The sequence below is a fragment of the Zonotrichia albicollis genome, chromosome 5, assembly GCF_047830755.1.
Source record: "Zonotrichia albicollis isolate bZonAlb1 chromosome 5, bZonAlb1.hap1, whole genome shotgun sequence".
Taxonomy (NCBI): domain Eukaryota; kingdom Metazoa; phylum Chordata; class Aves; order Passeriformes; family Passerellidae; genus Zonotrichia; species Zonotrichia albicollis.
This window is the reverse complement of record NC_133823.1, coordinates 7,931,636-7,954,131: the sequence shown is the minus strand read 5'-3', so window position 1 is coordinate 7,954,131 and position 22,496 is coordinate 7,931,636. Positions and strand designations below refer to the sequence as shown.

Below are 22,496 nucleotides of genomic sequence, written 5' to 3'. Positions count from 1 at the left end.
TGCCTTCCTCAGCAGACACCTGGCTTTCCAAACAGACACCCCTCAGCAGATCCCTGTGTCTGGCACCCCCTGAGGGAATGTGACCCTCCAGAGAAGAGGGGTGTCACATACAGGTAAAACCTTATTAAAATAAACTGTATAAAATCTGGCCTCACTACTGTGAGATAAGAATTACAATAGTGAGAATCAGTTAGCAAAGCAATCTATTCTTGTGAGAAAACAGTTCACACCTGTGGGGAGGAAAGTTCTACCCCTGTGAAACATTCCCTCCCCAGGAGACAAGAACGTGAACATAGCTGGAAAGAGAAAGGTTTGATGGACAACTACACCAGCCATTGCCAGCCAGTGAGCTGAGCTTCACTGAACTGCTGACCAGTGAGATTCAGACACTGTGCCTTCTGATAACCATACAAATGTAAAGAAATATATGTTTATATAATAGAATACTTATATTATATTATATTATATTATATTATATTATATTATATTATATTATATTATATTATATATTATATTATATTATATTAAATAATATATTTTTCATGTCATATAATATATATTATATATTCTATTATAATATATTATGTATTATATTATAATATTTAATTATATAAAGATAAAAATATAATATATATCTTCCATATTATATCTATATTTATATCTATATTTTATATTTATATATAAAGATATATCTTTTATATCAAAATACATATTTACAATATATAAAATATAATCTTTTATATAAATATATAAAATATATAGAATATATATTTTAATATATAAAAATATATCTAGTATAGATATGTATAGTAATATGTAATATATATTTTATTATATATATTAATATAATAAAATATGAGCTATGAACAGAGGTTTGGCTATTCTGCATGAAGAACAGGTGTCTTTGTCCATTGTGACCAGGGGACACTCACAGTTTTGTAGAGCTGAGCCCTCAGGCGGTAGGAGCTGTACTCCTGCCTCCTCTGCTCCTCCTCCCTTTTCCTCCTCACCTCAGGGAGCTGCTCGTACATCCTAAAGGGACAGGAAAGGCAAAAACAGAGATTTAAAATTGCCTGACATTAAAACCACAGCTGCTGTACACAAGGAGAAATATTAGAAAAGAAAAGCCCTATAAAATATAGTTTAGGCCCTGCTACTTTAGCTAAACTAGTAGCCAGCTTCTAAGTTTTTATGTGAAAAAAACAGATTGAGAATCAAGTCTGCATAACAATTTATTCCTGTAAAGGAAAAAGTAATAACAAAAGATCTGTCCTATGAGAATTTACAAAGAAAAAACATAAACATCTGAAGAAAAAAAAGCATTAACACATACACACACAAGCACCTTCTAACCAACAGACTGAGTGTTAAGGTTACTAACCAATTAGAGTCAAACACAATGTCTTTAAAAACTGTATAAATGTGAGCTTATGTATATTTATTTCTATTTTTACACTATTTTTTACATTTATATATTTGCTTTATTTATTTAATATGGGCATGAAGAAACTGAATCCCATCTGCTTTACTGCAACACACACCCTCTGCTTTAGCCCCACATCCCCAAGGGCTGCTGGCCAAGCACATCTCTGACAAATGTGTTTGCAGTTTGCTGCTGTCCCACTGTGGAATCCACAGCAGCCCTGAGCGGGGAATTCCTGCCCCTGGGATGGCTCTGCTACCCCTGGGATGCCTCTCCTGCCCCTGGGATGCCTCTCTCCCACCCCAGCACCTCCCCAGAGCAGCACCTGTAGCTCTGCCCTGCCCTGGTGCCCCAGTTGGAGCTCAGTGTCTCCCATGTCCCCAGCCCAGGACAGCCCCATGTCCCTCCAGCCATGGCAGGAGTTCAGCACAGCAATCACCTCACTGAAGCCTTTTAGGCATTCCCAAAATTCCAGTGCTTTCAGTAGTGTTGCCCTGCTTTGGCTTTGTCTTCTCCTCTGCTGATGCTTTCCCAAGTTTTCCTTCAATCCTGGAATGGTTTGGGTTGGAAGGAACCTCCAAGCCCATACAGTGCCACCACTGCCTTGGGCAGGACACCTTCCCCAGACACCCTAAGAATACTCTTCAGTGCTAAAAATCATTAAAATGTATCATGAAAATCATTAAAAATCATCAAGGGGTTTATTTTATATATTGTATGATTGTATTGTATTGCAGTAGGTGTTTAGTGGAATCACAGGGAAACCAAGTTGGCAGAAACTTCAGGAGGCCACCAAGCTGCTGCTCAAAGCAGGATTAATTCCAAGGCTGGACCAGGCTGCTCAGGCCTCATTCCACCAACCTGGGACTATTTCAGGCTCTGCCACCTCTGCTGGTCCTGGCCATGCACTTCCCATCCCATTCACAGCAAAATTCAGCTTCAGTGAGCTCCCATTTTTCACCATCCCTTCCCGTGGCCCCTCTGCAGCCCAGCTGCTCCAAGGGTAAATCCATGGAGTGTGCTGGGCACTGCAGAGATGAATTACTGCAGTCAGAAATAACACAAACCCTACCCTAAGGTGGTTTCTCCAAGGGTACATGCCTCTGCATTCCCTTGGGGTGATTATTTCTATAGAAAGACTCTTGCTTTAGGTAATGCTGCCTCGCTGCTGTCCCAGTTACCCACTTTGGTAATTTCTGATCTTCCTCAGATGCTCCAGTGTCCCCCAGCCCATTTCCTCTCCATGTGGGACCCGGCTTGCTGTGGATGGCTGACACTGCAGCAGAATCTTAGGTTTAGCTACAGAAATCACTTTTCCAAAATGATTTTGTTTCTTAGAACTTCTAAGCAGGACATTTCTCCCTCTGATAAGGCACCTGCATTTTTCACTGAAAAAGCTGAATTATTTGCACACCCAGTTCTTTGACTGCAGACAGGATTCAGAGCTCTTCCCTACCCAGGGCATTGATCCACCTGAAATAAAATTCCCTGAACTTTACCTTTTAGATCTTTGAAACATTTCATGCTTGGGAATTGCTCTTCTTTTTTCTCTTATCAGGAAACCTGAATGGAAAATTTTGAGAGAAGGGAATGATGAACGAGTTTGTTACTGCAACAATCTGAGTCCTTTGTAAGTTTTATAGAAGTTCTCGCAAAAAACTCCTTGTAAGATCTTACAGACAACAGGCTTAATTAACTGTAATTAGTTTAGGAGAAATACAAAGTAAATAAACACACCCTAAAGCAAAATGTGGGGTTCATGAAACCAAAGAATTCAACGCAGAGCCCTGAAGTACCTCGGTTGGACAACAGGTGATTTGCAGTCCTGCAGTCTTTTCTCCTCCTTGCAGGCTGCAACAGCTGCTGGGGTGGCAGGAGCTGGTCCCTCTGGGCTGGCAGGAGCTGGTCCCTCTGGGCTGGCAGCAGTGTTTCCCTCTGGGCTTTGTGCAGCCTCCTCTCCTCGCGGAGCAGCCGCAGGTGCCTCAGGCGCTGCCCCGAGCGCGAGATGAAATCGGGACGGTGCAGGGCCAGCGCCTCCTGAGGGGACACCAACACACCAAGCTGGGGCTGGCAGCTGCAGGGGAGACCCACAACACCCACCACCAACCCCAGAGCATGGAAAAAATCCCCTCACAACATTGGGTGTAAAACAAAACTCCTGTCCTTAAGGCTGGGTAGGTGCTTGGATGCCAGCAGCCTCTGAGCCTCTGCTTCAACAACATGGAAATAAACTGGCCAGAAAGGAAAAAACCCAAAATAATAATAAAGAATAATAAAAACTCATTTTAATCTCATGCTATGTACACCTCAGTACTGTTTCTGCGTGGAAACAAGCGTGGTGGAATGTTCTGTCAGCCACATCCCCCTGGCTCCTGAAGCCAAGGGGTTTAACCCCTGTAACACCAGACCAAGTTAAATACTGGGGAAATAACCTGGGGCAGGATCCTGGGGAAAGCCAGGCTGCCAGAGCAGTCCAGGATGTGCCCCAGCAGTGCCTCGGTCAGGGTGCCTCACCTGCAGGGTGAGCTTGCCCAGGGGCTGCCCCAGCCCCCTGCCAGCCCCCGGGGCTGTCACTGCTCCCTGGCCCAGCCTGGGCTGCTCCTCCCAGTTCTTCTCCCTCAGGGGCTCTCTCCAGGGCTTTGTGCTGCTCCAGGGCTCAAACCAGGCTGGCCCAGGGCCAGAAGGGGCACTGAACTGGTTTTCTTTCCTTGATTCACATTCCAAGTCCTCTGCTGGGACGAGCCACGGAGCCCCTGTTAAAAGAGCACAGGAGAGAAAGAACATTTGAGGCAATTCCTGTGCCTGTTGTCCATCCAATCCATGGAAAGAACAGTTATTTACCAGCAATCACACATCGTTAAGGAGCCTTTCTGCTGGCCTAAGCCCTGTGGCTCTTCATCCATGTTTTGGAAGATCAAGCGCTTTCCATCTCCCAAATGCTCAGTGTGTCTCCAGGAATTCAGTTACTCACAGTTTACACACACAATGATGTGAATGCATCAGCTGGGATTTTGAGCAGATATTCTGAATTTTCTAAATTAAACCCTTATGAGAGAGAATGATCAGTCCCCACAACAACAACAGTGATGAGTAAGGGAAATATTTTTAAACATTTCATTGTGACGTTGTGAAGAGTGTCAGGAATTTAAGAGACAAAAAATAAAATAAAATAAAAACGTCAGGAGACTCCAGCAACAGCCTAAAAATGCAATTTTCAATAACAGTCGTGTTCTTCCCAATTTTCACTCAAGAACTCTGGAAAAATCTCCTGGGAAGCCTCAGGGCATGAGACATTAAGGACAAGCTGGTGACCAGCACTGAGAGTTCAACAGAACCTTTTGTGTCTCAGAAGTTAAGCACCTGCAGGATTGCCACCTCTCCACCTTGTTTATTCCTCCCCAATGAGTGCATTTCCTGCTGTAACACCCTTCCATGGCTGAAATTGCCATCAGAAGCCAGCACTGCAATCCCCTGGCAGGGTTTGGTTAACTCCCATGAAATCCCAGTCAGAGGAGGCTGTGGCAGGGCCAGGTCTGTGGAGACCCACGAGCCTGCCAGGGAGAGGGCAGTGGGAATGCCCTGGAGAGATGCACCTCGGGCTCTGGGCACTCCTCACAGCTCAGGGTGAGGAAAGAAGCTTCCCCCATGGTGCCCTGCAGCTCTGTGTCCATTTATCCAGTTCTGTCCTGCCCATTGACCTTCCCTACCCCTTTTACCCTGTATGCTCATGTTCTAGAGAGTTCTCCCTTCCCCATTACCCCATTGGTTTGTGCAACCTATTGTCATCCACCCTGGCATCCCCTGTTGTGTGGAACCCTCTGAATCCTCCCCCCAGAGAAACCCCCAGGGATTGCTTTGCCTTGGAAGGATCTACCATAGAGTTTCCCCATCTGGATGATGGAGAGGACTCAGCCCATGGTATTCTGCAGCACTTATGCCAATCCACATCAGATTGCCTCCCCCATGGGCCAGCTGACCCTGCCCACACCAGTTACTCATCCCTCCAGGCAGGTTGCTGCCCTTTGCCCACCCCTGTGCCCTCAGGTCACTGACCCCACACTCGAACCTGTGCACACCCCATGGTTTGGTCTTTGTCCCTGATCCTTTGGCATGCTTTGGAATAAACCCTCACTGGAATACATCATACTGAGACCCTTCCTGTGCTTCCTCTGCTGATCTGCGTGAGTGTCTGTGTGTGCATGGACCTGAAATGCTGTTCTGGTGGCCTTACTCTGAGCACCCTCTGAAGGAGACACCTCGAGGTGTCTGCAGCATTTCTACCACCCTGCCATGCTGCAACACTGTCAGTCCCTTCCCTTTTTTACCACACCTGAGCCCTCAGACCTCTGGATCCACAATTTCCTTCCTCCTGTATTTATACCCTGAACACTCCTTTGTGCTTGTCTCTGGCCCCTGGAGCCCTTCAGCATTGTCTGAAATAAAGCACATTGGAACTCAATGCCTGGACCCTCTCATGCTGTGTGTGTGTTGAGACATGAGGTTAGGGATTAACTGAGGTTAGAAACCCATTTCAGATTTAGGTGAAGTGTGCTGCTCTGAATTGTTCAGTCTGTGCAGTCTATCCATTTGCTGTGCTTGTAAAAAACCTGTGCTTGCAACAGCCTGCAGCTCACAAAGCTGCCTCAAACAAGGTGGAAAGAGTGTGAACTTCCAAGCTAGAAGAAAATAAGAGGGGCCTCTTAGACCTTAAAACAAGATGGAAACCAAAACTAAAGCTACAGGAGTTGGATGGACTACCAGAGAGCTCTCTACTGATCAGAACTAATTGTGATAAATAAATATGAACAAACCTATTGCAAAACTTAATGCATAGCAACAGCTTAAGGGACATAAAGGAAGTTTAGACTCTCAAGAGCACACATGCCTTTAGAAATGATTCACCTTGTACCAGTGCTGTAATAAACACAGCACTTTTCAACTGTAATTAGTTGAAGAGCTGTCTGTTCATAGATCAGTGTGTGTGCTGTGCTCTCGTGGCTCCTGCCCCTTGGCACAGGATGCTCTTGGGGCAGGGTGTGTGCACCACCACCACAGGCTGTGACACAGCCCTGGCTGTCCCCAGGCCTGCCCAGGTGTCCCCAGCCTTGTCTCAGTTGTCCCCAGCCCTGCTCTGGCTATTCCCAGCCCTGTCTCAGCTGTCCCCAGCCCTGTCCCGGCTGTCCCCAGCCCTGTCTCAGGTGTCCCCAGCCCTGCTCCAGGTGCTGACCTTGCTGGAAGTGCAGCCTGCTCCTCCTGGTCCGTGTGTCTGTCAGGATCCTGCCTGGCGGTGCCCGGGGCTGCTGCCACGCTGTGTCCTGGCCCTGTCCTGGATGTCCCCAGCCCCGTCCCTGGTGTATCTGACCCTGTCCTGGATGTCCCCAGCCCTGTCCCAGGTGTCCCCAGACCTGCCCAGGTGTCCCCAGCCCTGTCCCAGGTGTCCCCAGCCCCGCCCCAGCTGTCCCCAGCCCTATCCCAGGTGTTCCCAGCCCCACCCCAGGAGTCCCCAGCCCTGCCCCAGGTGCTGACCTTGCTGGAAGTGCAGCCTGTTCCTCCTGGTCCGTGTGTCTGTCAGGATCCTGCCCGGCGGTGCCCGGGGCTGCTGCCAGGCTGTGCCCTGGTCCTGCCCCGGGGGCTCCCACAGCTGCTGGCTGCTCCTGGGCGTGGGGAAGGTCACGCCCACGTCCCTGGTGTTCCTCTTGGTGGCACTGCTGACGATCTCCAGGTCCCCTGCAATAGAAACCAAGCAGGGACATCTCAGTCCCGTGTGCCAGGAGTGAATAATCACATCCTTCACCCACCCTCAACAGTCCAAACCTTTCACATTTCTATTTTACACTTCCCCAAAGCAAGGAGAGTTTCCAGTTATGTTACTGCTTGATAATCTGAGGGAAATTAAAATCAAATACCCCAAGCAAAATATTCATTTATCTGGGGGTGGGAATTCAACTGGAATTAACTCTGCCCTATGAAAATCCTTCCCTGATTCAATCTGCTTGCACACAAGCAGGAATAAATAAATAATTGCTGTATCTGATGAATAAACCAGGGCCATTACTCAATGTGATGATGGGGAGTTGGCGTGGAAATGAAAGCAATGAAGAAACTGCTAGTTGCCACCAGAAAAAACCCAACTGCAGAACTGCACCAGGCCAGGAGCAGCTCGGGACTGAAATAGAATTCAACACCCAAAATATTCCCAGGAAGAACAGAGAACACTGCAGTTGCCTTCTGAAATAGCATATGCCTACAAAACCCATTCTGGGAGGAACAGATGTCTTGGGGAAAAAACAATAGATAAAAAAAGGCAGCTCACCTTTGCCATTGGAATGGAGAAGAAGCTGAGGTTTATAAATTTACAAGTGAGAAAATTGGTTTTTAAAGCAGCCCAAGAAGGGCAATTAAACAGCTCACCTTCACTAAACACATCACCCTTCCCTGCCAGCTTCTGGAGTGAATTTGGAGGGTGCTGCCTGTACAGAGCCATCCCCAGAACACCCAGAGTGTGGAGGACAGGTTCCAAAGCAGGAGAGGCAGGAGGAGCCCAGGGAGGTGTGGGATTCAGGGCCTCACCTGCCTGGATCCCTTTGTTCAGCATCCGAGCCCGTCTCTTGTGGCTCAGGGCACAGCTGGGCCCCCAGGAGCTGCTGCTGGCACAGGTGGAGTCTGAGAAGGGCATGGTGCTCTACAAAACAGGCAAGGGAACAGAATTCCTGAGATTCCAACCCAAACAGCAGCAAACAGCATCTAAACAGAAAGAAGTCATTGCTTTTCCCTCGTTGTTGTTAATGCTGAGCCCAGGCTGACCTGTCCCTCTGCTCTCACAAATCCCAGCCCTGACTCCACCCCGTGCACCTCCAGCAGCCTGCTTTGGTACATGATTGAAAAACACATTATTTACTTTATAAAAACACATTATTTCTGTGGGAAGAGCTTGCTGCCATCAGTCAGGACAGCACTGGGCATCCTGCAACCCACCTGGGGCTGTCCAGCTGAAGGGAGAGCTCACAGGGGGCTCCAGGAGAGCTGGAGAGGGACTGGGGACAAGGATGGAGGGACAGGAGCCAGGGAATGGCTTCCACTGGCAGAGGGCAGGGATGGATGGTATTTTGGAAATTGGGAATTGTTCCCTGGCAGGGTGGGCAGGCAAAACATTTTCAAAGCAGGGGAAGCTCCCTCACTCTGTGATCCTCACCACAGAGTCCTGCCGGTGGGAGAAATTCAGCTCCAGAAATCCAAGAAACAGGAGGGACATGGAAGGAGCAGGGCTGAGGGCTGAGGGGAGTGTCACACCTTCACTGCCACCAAGCCAGGTGTGAAAGCTACAGGGCTGGACACAGCTTGCAGATCACACACTGATTTCAATTAACAAAGCCATTAAAAACAGGAAGGCTGTGCCAAGCCTTGGCTCTGGGGGTTTATTATCACCAGCGACCTGGCAGCACCTCCAGGCTCCCAGCACACCCTGACAGTGCCCACAGCCCCCCTGAGCTCCAGCTATAATTACAGAGCTGCAATCAGGAACTGGAGAAAATTACCTGGTGTCCTGTGAGTCACCCCCAACACCAGCCTCTTTACTCCCCTTTACTGCAGCTCCATCACCCCAAACAAAACTCAATATTAGAAAGAGGCCATGGAAATGAAGAGTCCCCTTTATTCCCCTTTACTGCAGCTCTATCACCCCAAACAAAACTAAATACTAGGAGGAGGCCATGGAAATGCAGAGGCCTCTTTATTCCTCTTTACTGCAGCTGTATCACCCAAACAAACCTTCAGTACCAGAAGGAGGCCATTTTTGCTCTCATAAACCTGTTTTTCTTTAATTTCCTGTAACTATCCCAGCTCCAGGAGAGGCACTGCACACATGCATGGATATGGATTTCCTTTCAGATAACAGAACATGTGAACATTCGAATTGTGAACGTGTGAATTTGAATTATGTCCTTGGCAAAAACATGTCAAACCAGGGAGAAAAATCCCAAATCTGCCCTCCCCTGCACTGCAGCACTGCCCAGCAGCAGCCACCCAGCCTGGGCAAAACAGCCCAGAAATGACCAAAATCAGAATTTTAAATTAAATTTGCTATTTTGCCATCTATCTTCTCTCACCCCTTATTTTAGGGGGCTCATGTGTGTCTTCAGATGGATTTTTTAAAAAGGATATTTCATCAGCAGATAAAAAACGTGAGTTTCTAAAGCCATGGGGGTTCAATGAGCCTTTAAAGGGTTTATTCCCCACAGTATTAATTCCATTTGTCATCTCACAGGTGATTTAACAGGTTAAGAAATCAGATTTGGGTTTAAGATTCAAAAGATCCTGAAAAATTAATCTTGTGAATGGAACGTGGAATAAAATCATCTTCTGAATTCTACAACTGTGCCAGAAATGTTGGATCCTCATGCTGGTGTTCTGGTTAATAGTCCTAACACTGCAAAGTTCAGGACAGTTTTATTTTACCTTCAAATAAATGTTATGAATAAAAATATTAAAGAAAATATTTTCTAACCATTCTTCACCTCCAAAAAGATTGTTTCTTCCCCAGATTAATTTAGTTATTTGCATTATTTTTAATTACTTCATCATTCACTGGCTAATTTGACAAACAGACTTGGAGTTGTTTCTATAAAATAAAATAGCTAATTTAAATTAAATCTGGTAGTAATGATGCCAGTTCCACTTTCATCTGGAAATACAAAAAAATGAAAGAAGTAATTCAATATTCCTCACTTGTTCTCTACTTTTCAGCATTTCTGTGGATCACAGAACCCCTGAACTAATTCCTTACTAATATCACCAAATCCAGGCTGAGTCCCAGTTAAGAACATTTCCATTTCTCCTGCCAAGGGCAACAGCTGAATTCACCTGAAGGAATTATTCCCTCCCCTTTCAGACAGCTGCACTGCAGAGCTCTCACCTGGAATTCTCAGCTCTTTAAAAAGAAAAACCTCACAACCAGCCAGACAAAACAATTCACAAATTTTTACAAGCCCATCAGCAGGGTAACTCCAATAATTGTATGGAGCCTTGCCCAGGGATGTCCTGGCTGCAATTTCCATCAGATTTAGAACCTCACTGAGCCTGCAGGTATCTGTTCCCAGGGGAATGGGGACAAGGAGGGCACCCCCAGGGGGTGTGTGCCAGCCTGAGCTGCTGCCCTGGCTCCTGCAGACTCAGACCTCAGCTGGGGCTGCCCCATGGAAGGCAGAAGCCTCCTGTACAAACCAGTGATTCCCAGAAATTCCGTGATTCTGAGATTCCCAGTGACTCCCAGTGATTCCCAGTGTTTGATTCCCAGTGATTCCCACACTCTCAGAGATTCCCAGTGACTCCCAGCGATTCCCAATGATTCCCAGTGGTTCCCAGTGATTCTCAGAATTCCCAGATTCCCAGTGACTCTCATTAGATTCCCAGTGGTTCCCAGAGATTCCCAGAGGTTCCCAGTGACTCCCAGAGGTTCCCAGCTCACAGAGCTGGCAGCAGTTGGGGTTCCCATGGGGATGGGGCAGTGCTGGGCTCAGGGGGCTCTTACCTGGCTCTGCTGGCCCTTCCCGAGGCTCTGAGCAGCTCCCTGGGGACATCCTGCAGGCCCTGCTGCTTCACTGTGCTCCTGCCACTTCTCAGAGCGCCTCTTCTGCTGGCTGATGGCACGGTACAGCCGGGCCAGCCTCGGGGACAGCTCTGGGGACAGCTTTGGGCTGGGGGTGTCAGTGCTTGGGGCCACCCTGTGCTGCCCAAAGGCCTGGAGCAGCCTGGCTGTGTCAATGGTGGACAGGGACAGGGAGCTGCTGTCCCCAGAGACAGGGGAGGTGTCCAGCCCTGTCCCCGTGTCCCACGCAGAGGTGCTGCAGGTGCTGCAGCTGCTGGGCTCCCCGCTCAGCCTGCTCTCTGAGGAGCTGTCACTCGGCATGCCCACGTGCTGCTGCTCCTCCAGGATGCTGCCCAGGTGCTGCTGCTCCTCCAGGATCCTGCTCAGGTGCTGGATCACCTTCTGCCCTGCACTGGGCTCCCCATGGCTGCTGCTGCCATGGCTCACACGTGGCTTCTGTCCCAGTCGTGGTCCCCTTGGCTCCGTGCTGCTCCCAGACCTGGCTTTTCCTGCCAGCCCAGGTTCTGGCTGCTCCCTCCCCGGCATTTCCTGCTCAGGAGCCCTCTCCCCAGCAGCTGTGGGTGCCAGGGTGTGCCTGATGGGGTTCTGCAGGAGCCTGGCCAGGCGATCCAGGCGCTGCACGAGGCTCAGCTCCCCGTTCCTCCTGAGCTGCTGCTGCTGCTGTGTGCCCTGGCGCTCCAGGAACCTCAGCCACAGCTCGTCCAGGCCGCCCCTGGCATGGCCCCTCTGCCGTGGTGCCATCCCCAGGCTGTCCTGCAGGGGAGCAGCTGGGCCCCGTGGGGCAGGATCGGTGCCAGCAGCGCCCTGGTGCAGCCCCGTGCCAGCTGCCCCGTGCCCAAAGGACCCCCAGGCACTCAGCTCCTCGCTCCTGCTGTCGTCAGCCTCTGCAGGGAGGGCAAAGAAGTGCCCTGCTGTGCCCAGGGCAGCGTGCCCAGCTCCAGCCCTGTCCCTGTAGGGCTCCCTGGCATGCTGGCTGCAGCTCTGCCTGGTGGGCATGGCACAGGGCTCAGGGACACCACGGGAGGGTTCTGCACGCTGAGAACCAGCTGGGAGCTCTGCAAGACACAAAACACAGGGATGTTTCACTGCTCTGCTTCAAGTGCAGGATTTTCATGCTAAAACTCCCAAAACACCACAAAGGATTAAAAGCAGGATCACCGAACTTGGAGATCAGGTTTGAGCATTATTTAAATCACATAAACAAATGTTTTCTATCTTTTGAAACATGGAATCCAAGAGAATATTCCATCCAAGTGAATCTGGGGAAGAATTCACTCCACCAATTCCATCTCACGGGCCTGCCCTGACCAACCCTGAACTGAGCCTTTGTTAGAGCCATGGAAGGGACCTCAAAGCCCATCCAGTGCCACGGGCAGGGACACCTCCCATTACCCCAGGGTGCCCCAATTCCCACCCAGCCTGGCCCTGGACACTGCCAGGGATGGGGATGCCCTGGCCACCCATGAAACACACCCAGCACGAGCCAGGATCGTTCTGCAAAACAGCTTTAAAGTGATTTTTAATATAATGTAAAACCTGTCCAGTTTTAAAATGTGCCTTGTGATTTTTGTAGAAAGGACTGGGTGCTTGCATCTCCTCCCTGCCCAGCACAGGGGCTGTGGTGGAACACAGAGATCACAGATGCTGCAGCCAGGCCCAGCCCCACTAACTCTGGAAGTGCAGGAATTTTTCTTCCCATACAAGGGCAATGTTTATAAACTTGTGTAAGAGGCTTCCTCCACATCCTCCTGACAAATGAGAACAGGCTTGGGAATGCCAGGCAGAACTTTGCTATTCCTGGCTTTTTAGAAAGTTACCAAGAAATGGAAGGAATGTAAACAGGCAAAAAATAAAAATAAGTTTGTATAGAGAAACTTTTTTTTTTAAAAAATACATAACTTGCATAATTTTAAGCTCTAGACAAGCTCTGTGGGTAGAGGTAATCTTTTATTAGATCATCTAAAAATATGGTTGAAGAAGTCAGGGAAGATTTAAGACATGCAAGTCTTTCTTCTGAAAGATTCTTTAAAGTTCCAGCTGCACTGGCTACCTTCACAAAATATTCTTTCTCCTTACAGTTCTTTTTTTACCTGGGCCTTTAGACCATCAGAGCAATAAAAAAATCCTAGGAGATAATTTTATGTTCACACTTTTGTTCCCCTTTCATTTTTATCCAGGTTATTGATGTGGCAGCCTTACATAATCATAGAAATTTTCTTGTGCAAATAAAAATTGTCTTCTGGAAACATCAAAATCTCTCCACTCTGAGAGGAAAAGCTTCAAAGAAAAAAACCCAACCTCAAGGGAAAAATGAAAGTAATCAGATGGAAACCCTATCAACACATCAGGACAGGAACCATGAGGACAGCAGAGATGCAGCCCCCAGGAGTGCTGTGGCTGCAGCCACCTGTGTGCAGGGATGAAAACCCAGAAGTGCATCAGGCACTCACATCAGTGTGTGTGCTGTACAAAGTGCCCACGAGGATCATTCCAGCTGCTGCCACCAGAGCCAGTGAGGCACCCAGGGCTGGGCTCAGCCTGACCCCCCTGGGGCAGCACCCTCAGCACACAGAGCCTGGGGGGCAAACCCTGACCTTGCCCCCAGGGCAGCTCCTCCAGCCAGGCAGGGACAGGGGCAGGGCAGGGACAGGGCAGGGACAGGGCAGGCAGGGCAGGGACAGGGACAGGGACAGGGACAGGGACAGGGACAGGACAGGGACAGGAGCACACTGAGCTGCAGCTCCAGGACACGCAGGGCACAGAGGAACATGATGTGACATCACAGGACAGCAGAGTGTCCCTGGGCAGGGACAGCCCCAGCCCAGGTCACAGAATCACCAGGTTGGAAGAGACCTTCAATACCATCAAGTCCAACCCATCCCCAACACCTCAGCCAGACCCTGGCCCCCAGTGCCACATCCAGGCTTTGTTAAACACCCCCAGGGATGGGGACTCCACCACCTCCCTGGGCAGAACATTCCAGAACTTTATCACCTTTCTGTAAAAACCTTTTCCTGCTATCCAACCTGTATTTCCCTTGGCACAGCTCGAGGCTGTGTGCTCTGGTTGTGTTGGTTCCTGCAGACAGAGCCCAGCCCCAGCTGAGCACAGGCACCTTTCAGGGGCTGTGCAGAGTGATGGGGGCACCCCTGAGTCTCCTTTTCTCCAGGCTGAGCACCCCCAGCTCCCTCAGGGGTTCCTCACAGGGTTTGTGCTCCCAGCCCCTCTCCAGCCCCCTCTGGATGGGCTCAAACTGAGGGCTGGGCACAGCATTCGAGGTGTGCCCTCACCAGTGCCCAGGGCAGGGGCAGAATGACCTCCCTGCTCAGGGAATCCCCGCTGGCTGCAGCCTCAGGGAATTCCTGACAATCCCTGGAGACACAGGAATGCCAGCAAATACTGATGGCCACGTTTTCCATTGAATCCTGGAATGGTTTGGGTCAGAGTGACCTGAAATCCCACCCAGTGCCACCCCTGCCATGGCAGGGACACCTCCCACTGTCCCAGGCTGCTCCCAGCCCTGTGCAGCCTGGCCTGGGACATTGCAGGGATGCAGAGTCCAGAGCGTGCCAGGGAAACCTGGATTCTATCAGCCAGGGAGAAGCAGAAAGACAGGAAGAGAAAACTGAGTCAAATCCAGTATTTTCTGGCAGACCCTGCAATGTCACCGGAACCACGGATCCTGAAATGTCAAATCTTCTGCTCTGACTTTCACCACATGTATGAACACACAAAAACAATTACAAAATTAAATCCACATTCTAATTACCTGAAGGCTGTTCCAGTGGTGTCCTGTGCCCCTCAGCCCAGGCCAGCTTAGGCCTGTGCCCATGGGCTGTCCCTGTGTGCTGGGCAGCTGCCCTGGCTGCAGGGGGCTCATCCCCCAGAGCCAGCACCTGGGCCAGGATCCCTGGAGCAGGAGCATCCTCTGAGCCTGCACAGAGAGAGCAGAGTGAGTAAAACAGCAACCAGGGACAGCAGACACACAAATGCCACAATGAACCAGTGCTGAAGATTGCAATGCAAGATGTTTTCCATTACCATCTGTATGGCAGGTTATCTTTTGTCAAGTGGGCAGTTTGCCTTATCTCTCTCTTTGAGTGACCACATTCACACCTCCCTCTAGAGAGGACATCTGCTGATAACAGACTATTGAATGTCACTGCATGGCTGATAAGAACTATAACATCCCATTGGGAGATGTGAGCCCAGAGGGAGGAGACAAGCGTTGCTACCCAGATATAATCCAGAGGTTTTTGAGAAACCAGCACAGCTTCTCCACGGGATTCCCCAGAGGAACAGCAGCTGCCTCTCCTTCCACTGGATCTTCAGAGGAAGAATACATCCTTCTCTATAGATCCCCCTTGCTCCAACAGAACCACACCTGATATTTCAGGAGAGCTGCAGCCACAATTCCAATGGCACTGCCACCAACACCCTGACCCACAGGGTGTCAGGTTGGGTTCTGACTCTGGCAGTGTTGTTCTAGTGTACAGCATTGTTTATTTTATCCTTTGTTTTTTTTCTTTTCCCTATTAAAGAACTGTTATTTCCTGCTCCCATATTTTTGCCTGAGAGCCCCTTAATTTAAAATTTATAGCAATTCAGAGGGGTGGGGAGGGTTTGCATTCTCCATTTCAGGGAAGGCTCCTGCCTTCCTTAGCAGACTCCTCTCTTTCCTAACCAAGACAACCAGCAATCACAAACCCTGGCAGTGCCCCAGGCCAGGATGGACACTGGGGTTTGGATCACCCTGGCACACTGGGAGGTGTCTCTGCCACGGCAGAGTGGAATGGGATGATCTTTAAAGTCCTTCCAACCCAACCATTCCATGACTCTATGATCCTATCCCTGTCTCAGGGTTTCAAACCTAGAACTGTCCCCACCAATTTCTCATCCCTGCCAACCCGACCTGGTTACACCCCATTGATTTCCTGCACTCAGTTCCTCAGCTGCTCCCCCTGAGCTGAGCCCTGGGAGCAGCAGGGACTGGGAAAAACAAAATGTATTTTTCCATCCTGCTGTACGTTCTCCTAGAACCTTGTGCTGCTTCATTTGCATAGTGAATTTTTATATATGGCATCATCATTTCTGCAAAACAACAGATTTGCATCACATTTGTTTCTCTCATTTTGGACACGATTCCCCAGATAAACTTGAAAAAGGTCAAGAGCAGGGACACCTAAATCATGGCCAGCACAATTTGTGGCTGCAGTGATTGATCTGGGCACTGTTGGATCAGCCTGAGCCCTTGGTCACCACTGCTGCAATTCAGGAACTGGAATCTCTTAACCTGAGTTTTGTCTACAGACCAAACTCTGGATGTTAAAAACCTCTGAGTGAAACCAACCTGCAAATAAAACCTGTGATAACCTGTAATAAAAACCTGTGAAAACCTGTACTAAACCCAGTGGTGCATTCTTTGCAGGAAAAGGGGCAGAGATCTGCAAGGATGCCAAGTGAGCAGCGATTCCCAGAGCAAAGCAAGGGATGCTCAGGCTGTGAATACTGAGTTCTGCTCCTTTTCACTGCCAGATGGAGCAAGAACCCCCTTGCACCCCAGAAGGAGAGCAGAGGCTGCAGGCAGGAGCTGCCCTGGTGGCTCACAGGTAATTCAGCACAGAACACCCATCCAGCCAGGGTAGGGGTGCAGTACCTGAGTGGGAGCTGGCTCTGCTGGGCTCCACGCTGGCTCCTGCTCTCTGGAAAGGCACATAGTACATGCCAGAGCTTCCTGAGGGCTTGTAGGGCAGCAGCAGGGGCTGGGCTGGGGGGACAAGGCAAACAGTGAGCAGCAGCCAGGCTGGAAACCCCTCATGCAGCAGGGCAGGGCCTGGGCAGGCTGCTCAGGGTGCTCCTGCTGCTACAGCCTGAGGAATACCCTGTTCTTCAGCAACAGGGATTGCTATTTCATTAGCTAAATTAAATTAAATTGCTATTCCATTAGCTAAATTAAATTAATTGGATTTTTTAATCCCCACCCACAGGTAGAAGGTTACCATCCCTTACCTGGAAAAACAGCTTCTCCTATTCAATATTAAAAATGTGATCAGGGTGGCAAACAGTGAGTTACAGAAACATCTCCTGTACCCACAGAGCTCCCAGCTGATCCCAGCCTGAGGGAATCCCTTTAAAAGAGCAGGGATGTGTCCCTCAAGTCCATAAAAGCAACAACAGAGCCCCAGTACCAAACACCACTGGGGTGGGAAACCCTGTGAACATCCACATCCCCCTGCTGAGAGACACCCCAAACCCTGCAGTTTGCTGTTTTATTCCATTAAAAGCAGCAATGTGCACATTTCCCTCTGATTTTTTGGTGCTATCTTGGCTAGAGAGTAAATCAGTAATCAGACCCAGCTCTCACTGAACTCCAAGTGAACCAAATCAAACCATCTACACACAAACATCAGAAAATATTCTCCAACCATACTTGGACACAAAGAATTCAATTCTAGAGAAACCTGAACTGAACCCCAACTGTTTCCACACAACCCCCTCCTGACAGGGCTGAAAACCACAAGTTTAAGGGTTGAGCAACTTCAAATACCCCAATTATCTAAAGGATGTTATTTCCACAAAAAAGCTGGGTTTGGTTTTGGGCTTTTACATTTATCAGTACCTGACCTTGTGCAGATTCAAGTGCACAGACACCTGTAAGACAGGAATTTGCTCACCAGGCTGCCTTGGGAAGGGGGGAATCTCTGTGTGGGGTGGAGCTGCAATCCCAGGAGCTCCGGGGGCCTTGTTTGATGGAGCTGCAATCCCAGGAGCTCCAGGGACCTTGTTTGATGGAGCTGCAGTCCCAGGAGCTTCGGGGGCCTTGTGGGGTGGAGCTGCAGTCCCAGGAGCTCCAGGGGCACTGGGGAGTGATGGATGCAGGGCAGCACTTCCCCCCTCCTGGGGATCCACACAGATTTCTGCTGAGAACGTGGCTTTGGTGGGACTCTCCATGGTGATCTGGGTGGCAGCATCAGAAGTCCTTCTGGCAGGTGTGGCAGAGCTGGGGATGCCCTGTGTGAGCCGGGCTCTGGTCCTGCCCTGCAGTTCCTGCCTGGGGGAACGCACCTGGCTGGGATCTGCCACAGGCTCAGCTGGGCTGGGAATGCCCTCAGCACGAGGGGATTTAGGAACACCTCCCACTGAAGATTCTGGAGCTGCTTGTAAAGTCTGAGCCTTCCCTGGTGGTTTGTCCCACACCTTGATCCCATTCCCAGCACTGCTGGCACTGGGGTGATGGACCCTGGGGGAGAGTGTGATGTGCACACAGCTCAGGAATCTCTTCACTGGTGATGAGGGAGCTTCAGGCATGGTGCATAAAGCCTCATCTGCAGGTAAAGGGTGAGCAGGACCCATCTGCTCCCTCACAGCCTCTTCTGGAATGGTGGACAAAGCTTCATCTGCAGGTAAAAGATGAGCAGGACCCATCTGCTCCCTCACAGCCTCTTCTGGAATGGTGGACAAAGCTTCCTCTGCAGGTAAAGGGTGAGCAGGACCCCTCTGCTCCCTCACAGCCTCTTCTGGAATGGCGGACAAAGCCTCCTCTGCAGGTAAAAGATGAGCAGGACCCATCTGCTCCCTCACAGCCTCTTCTGGAACCAGAGGTGGCTCCTCAGGGCTTTTCCTCCCCTCAGCCAACACATCACTGGGGCCCTTCAGCAAACCCCTTTGTGCAGCTGCTCCTGGGCCCTCTGAGCTCTCCTGGGGCTGGGTGTGCCCAGGGTGGATCTCCCTGAGCTGGGTGTGCGCAGGGGGGATCTCCTGGAGCTGGCTGTGCCCAGGTGGGATCTCCTCCTGCAGGGATGGGCTTAGAGCAGAGGGTTCAATGGATGGCTCTGTTTCCTGGCTGAGCTCCCTGGCACTGTGTCTGTGCCCCAGAGCTGCAGGCAGGAGCTGGGGCTGCCTGGCACTTAGGGTTTGTCCCTTCCCAGCCTGGATGCTCCCAGGCTGCTGGGCTGGTTCCTCAGGAGCTGCAGCCCTGGCAGCAGGGGCAGGAGGAGCCTCAGCAGCAGCACCCCCAGCTCTGTGCCAGGGCTCTGTGCCCAGCCTGTGCTGCCCAAGCAGGATGCTGGCCAGGCTGGGGCTGTGTGCCAGGCTCTGGGAGCACAGGGTGAGGGGGGTGCTGGGCTTGCCCAGCTCCCTGTGGGCAGAGGGGGCAGCTGCAGGGCTCCCTGCACGGGGGGCCTGTGCCAGAGGGGCACAGGGCTCTGCCCTGGCACTGGGGTGCCCCATGGCTGGCTGCTGGGTGGGCACTTGCAGCTCAGCAGTGTTCCAGGGCTTTGGGTGCATCTCCTGTGGCTCAGCAGTGTTCCAGGGCTTCAGCTGCACATCCTGCAGCTCAGCAGCACTGCAGGGTTTCAGCTGCATCTCCTGTGGCTCAGAAGTGTTGCAGGGCTTTGGGTGCATCTCCTGCAGGTCAGCAGCATTGCAGGGCTTCAGGAGCATGTCCTGCAGGTCAGCAGTGTTCCAGGGCTTCAGGTGCATGTCCTTTAGGTCAGCAACATTGCAGGGCTTCAGCTGCATCTCCTGTGGCTCAGCAGTGTTGCAGGGCTTCAGCTGCACATCCTGCAGGTCAGTGGTGTTCCAGGGCTTCAGGTGTATGTCTTTCAGGTCAGCAGCACCAGAAGGTTTCAGGTGCACATCCTGCAGGTCAGCAGCACTGTAGAGCTTCAGCTGCACATCCTTTAGGTCAGCAGTGCTCCAGGGCTTCAGCTGCATCTCCTGTGGCTCAGCAGCATTGCAGGGCTTCTGGTGCATGTCCTGCAGCTCAGCAGCACCCCACCGTTTCAGGTGCACATCCTTCAGCTCAGCAGCACCCCAAGGTTTCAGTTGCATGTCCTGCAGGTCAGCAGCACTGTAGAGCTTCAGCTGCACATCCTGCAGGTCAGCAACACCAGAAGGTTTCAGCTGCACATCCTGCAGCTCAGCAGCACCCCAAGGTTTCAGGTGCAGGTCCTTCAGCAGGGAGGAATGCCAGGGGTCAGCTCTAGGGAATGGTGCTGCTGGTGGTGAACGGGGCTGGAGGAGCTCCCAGGTCCTGGAGAGCTGTCCATGCCTGTCCCTGGGACACCTGGGAGCCTGCACACCTTCCAGGTCCTGCTCCTGCTTCCTCAGGTACTCAGAAGCTGCTTCCAAACCACAGAGCCAGGGATCCTGAAAAACAGAGCACAGTTCAGAGGTTATGTGGAGAACATCCCACCTGGCCAAACCTGGATGGGAAAAGCCAAGGATGAGAGCTGTGACCAACCAGGAGTTTGTCACCACGAAGGGAGGGAGCCCAGCTGGTAAGGAACTAATTAAACTTCACCCTTTCTAAGTGCCAAGTCACCATTCCATTAATGGCAAAATTAATTTCTGATGTGTTTGCTCCATTAGTATCTGTAGGGAGTACAGCTCTTCCTTAAAGGGTTCCTAAATGGTCTCAATTATTCTTCCATCAATTTTGGAAAGTGTAAGTTAATGGATTAAATATCAGCACTGTTACTGGCTCATACCACACACAACCAATGGCCTCTACCACTTAAAAACAAATTTAACAGGTTTATGAAAGAGTAATTTGTTTCGAAGACATTCCTTTATCAGCAGCATCATAAAATTAAATGTATAAAATTAATATTACATAATTAAAAGCTGTGATGATGTGGTTCTTTTCAAAAATGTGATTAATCCATTCTGCCCTTCAGTTCTGGTCTGGTGTAGGGCAGGGTCAGGGCTGGGTAATGCTGGCAAGGGACAGGACACAGACACAATTCCATGGGGATCCACCCTCCCACCCCCTGTCCCCATGTGTGTGTGGGGTTCAGGCCACCACCCTCCTGTGCACAGAACCCCTGAAGTGGCCTCAGGCTGCACCAGAGGACATTTAGAAAGCATCTTAGGGAAAATCTCTGCCTGGAAAGGGCTGGCAGGCACTGGAACAGGGAGCTGGTGGTGTCACCACCCCTGGAACTGCACAGAAATGTGTGGATAAGGCACGTGAGGATACTCTGGTGCTGAGCATGGTGGGGCTGGTTCATGGCTAGACTCAATGATCCTGGAGGTTTTTTCCAGCCTGAATGATTCCATGATTCCAAGCACCAACATAAATTTATTCATTCAAGTGTAACCCAAAATTCCAACACTTCCACTGAAGAGAGTAAATCTGAGAGAAATGTGCTGCCATGGAGATGGGCCAGATAAGCTGAATTAGAGAAAAAAAGACACAAAAATCTAGGTTATATTTACTTTTTCCTACTGATTGGGCCAACTGTGGAAGCAGCAGAATGTATTCCAGTCATGAATCAACCACGGGTCCCTGGGTGATTATATCCCCATCAACCACTGGGAATTTGGCAACAAAAAGCAGTGGGAAACATTTTTGGTGTAAACCAAACCTACAAACAAGTATTTCACAAGAGCTTTCCCAGCCTTTCTCCATCCCAGCTGTCCTGACAGCAGCAACTACTACAGCAGGGCCTGGATCACTATCCCACTTCTCTATTCCTTTATGAGTTTTAAAGCAATAAATGGGATTATTTGGCATTTCCTGCAGCCAGGAGGGCCTGTGGGAGAACCCAGGGAAAGGGAGCAGAGCTGAGCCAGCACAGGGATGATCCCAAAGCTTCTCCTCCCTGCACCACGTGCCAGTTCAACGGCCTGAGGTAATCCAGAGCAACTCCCACCCGCGAGAGCAGGCACAGAAGTTATGATAAACTCATCTTCCCAAGCCTTTCACATGTTTTATTGTGCCTGTTATGTGTCATCCTTCCAAAAAAGCTCCCTGTGCCATATGATCCACAGGAGCCTGCAGAGCAAATTTAGAGCTACAACTCCGTGAACTTCCTGGAGAAGCGAGAAAGCTCAGGGAGTGGAAAAGTACAGCAGGGAGTGGAGGGAAACACTGCACCAAGCGGGGAGGAACTCACAGGGCAGGGAACAGGGGCCACTGGCACCCTGAAATACAGGTGGGGGATCAGCTCCTCAATTTAGGAGGAAAATCCTGAGGCTGAAGGTGCTGGAATTGTGTTTGCATCCAACAGCAGCTCCAAACCTGCCATGGCAGGGACACCTCCCACTATCCCACTGCTCCAAGCCCCAGTGTCCAGCCTGGCCTTGGGCACTGCCAGGGATCCAGGGGCAGCCACAGCAAATCTGGGAATTCCAGCCCAGCCAGGAATTCCTTGCCAAGATCCCAGCCCAATCTCCCCTTTCCCAGTGGGAGCCATTCCCTGGTTCCTGTCCCTGCAGGCCTTGTCCCCAGTCCCTCTGCAGCTCTCCTGGAGCCCCTCCAGGGGCTCTGAGGATTTCCTGGATTTTTTCCTTCTCCAGAGGAACATTCCCAGCTCTGCCAGCCTGTCCATGTTGAATATTCCAGGGGTTTGGAGCCCTCCAGAGCACTCGAGCTGGGTTTGCAGCCCCTTGCTGTGCCCAGCCCAGGCCCCTCCTGAACCCTCTGCTCCGGCCGACGTGGGGAACACACAGGAAAGATGGAAA

The 22,496-nt window shown here is 50.4% G+C and overlaps 1 protein-coding gene across 2 annotated transcripts in view; it reads right to left on the bottom strand.

Moving 5' to 3' along the window:
* Window positions 1–22,496, bottom strand: part of ALMS1 (ALMS1 centrosome and basal body associated protein) — a 51,756-nt gene that overhangs the window by 3,670 nt on the left and 25,590 nt on the right. For both annotated transcript variants that reach the window (XM_026797037.2, XM_026797036.2), the window contains exons 8-17: window positions 17,702–20,177; window positions 16,684–16,794; window positions 14,797–14,961; window positions 10,950–12,082; window positions 7,994–8,105; window positions 6,950–7,150; window positions 3,938–4,176; window positions 3,220–3,460; window positions 2,923–2,986; window positions 933–1,032 (exon numbers count right to left, since the gene is read on the bottom strand). In XM_026797037.2, the coding sequence (XP_026652838.2) occupies window positions 933–1,032; window positions 2,923–2,986; window positions 3,220–3,460; window positions 3,938–4,176; window positions 6,950–7,150; window positions 7,994–8,105; window positions 10,950–12,082; window positions 14,797–14,961; window positions 16,684–16,794; window positions 17,702–20,177 (4,842 nt within the window). The remainder of the gene's footprint in view (window positions 1–932; window positions 1,033–2,922; window positions 2,987–3,219; window positions 3,461–3,937; window positions 4,177–6,949; window positions 7,151–7,993; window positions 8,106–10,949; window positions 12,083–14,796; window positions 14,962–16,683; window positions 16,795–17,701; window positions 20,178–22,496) is intronic.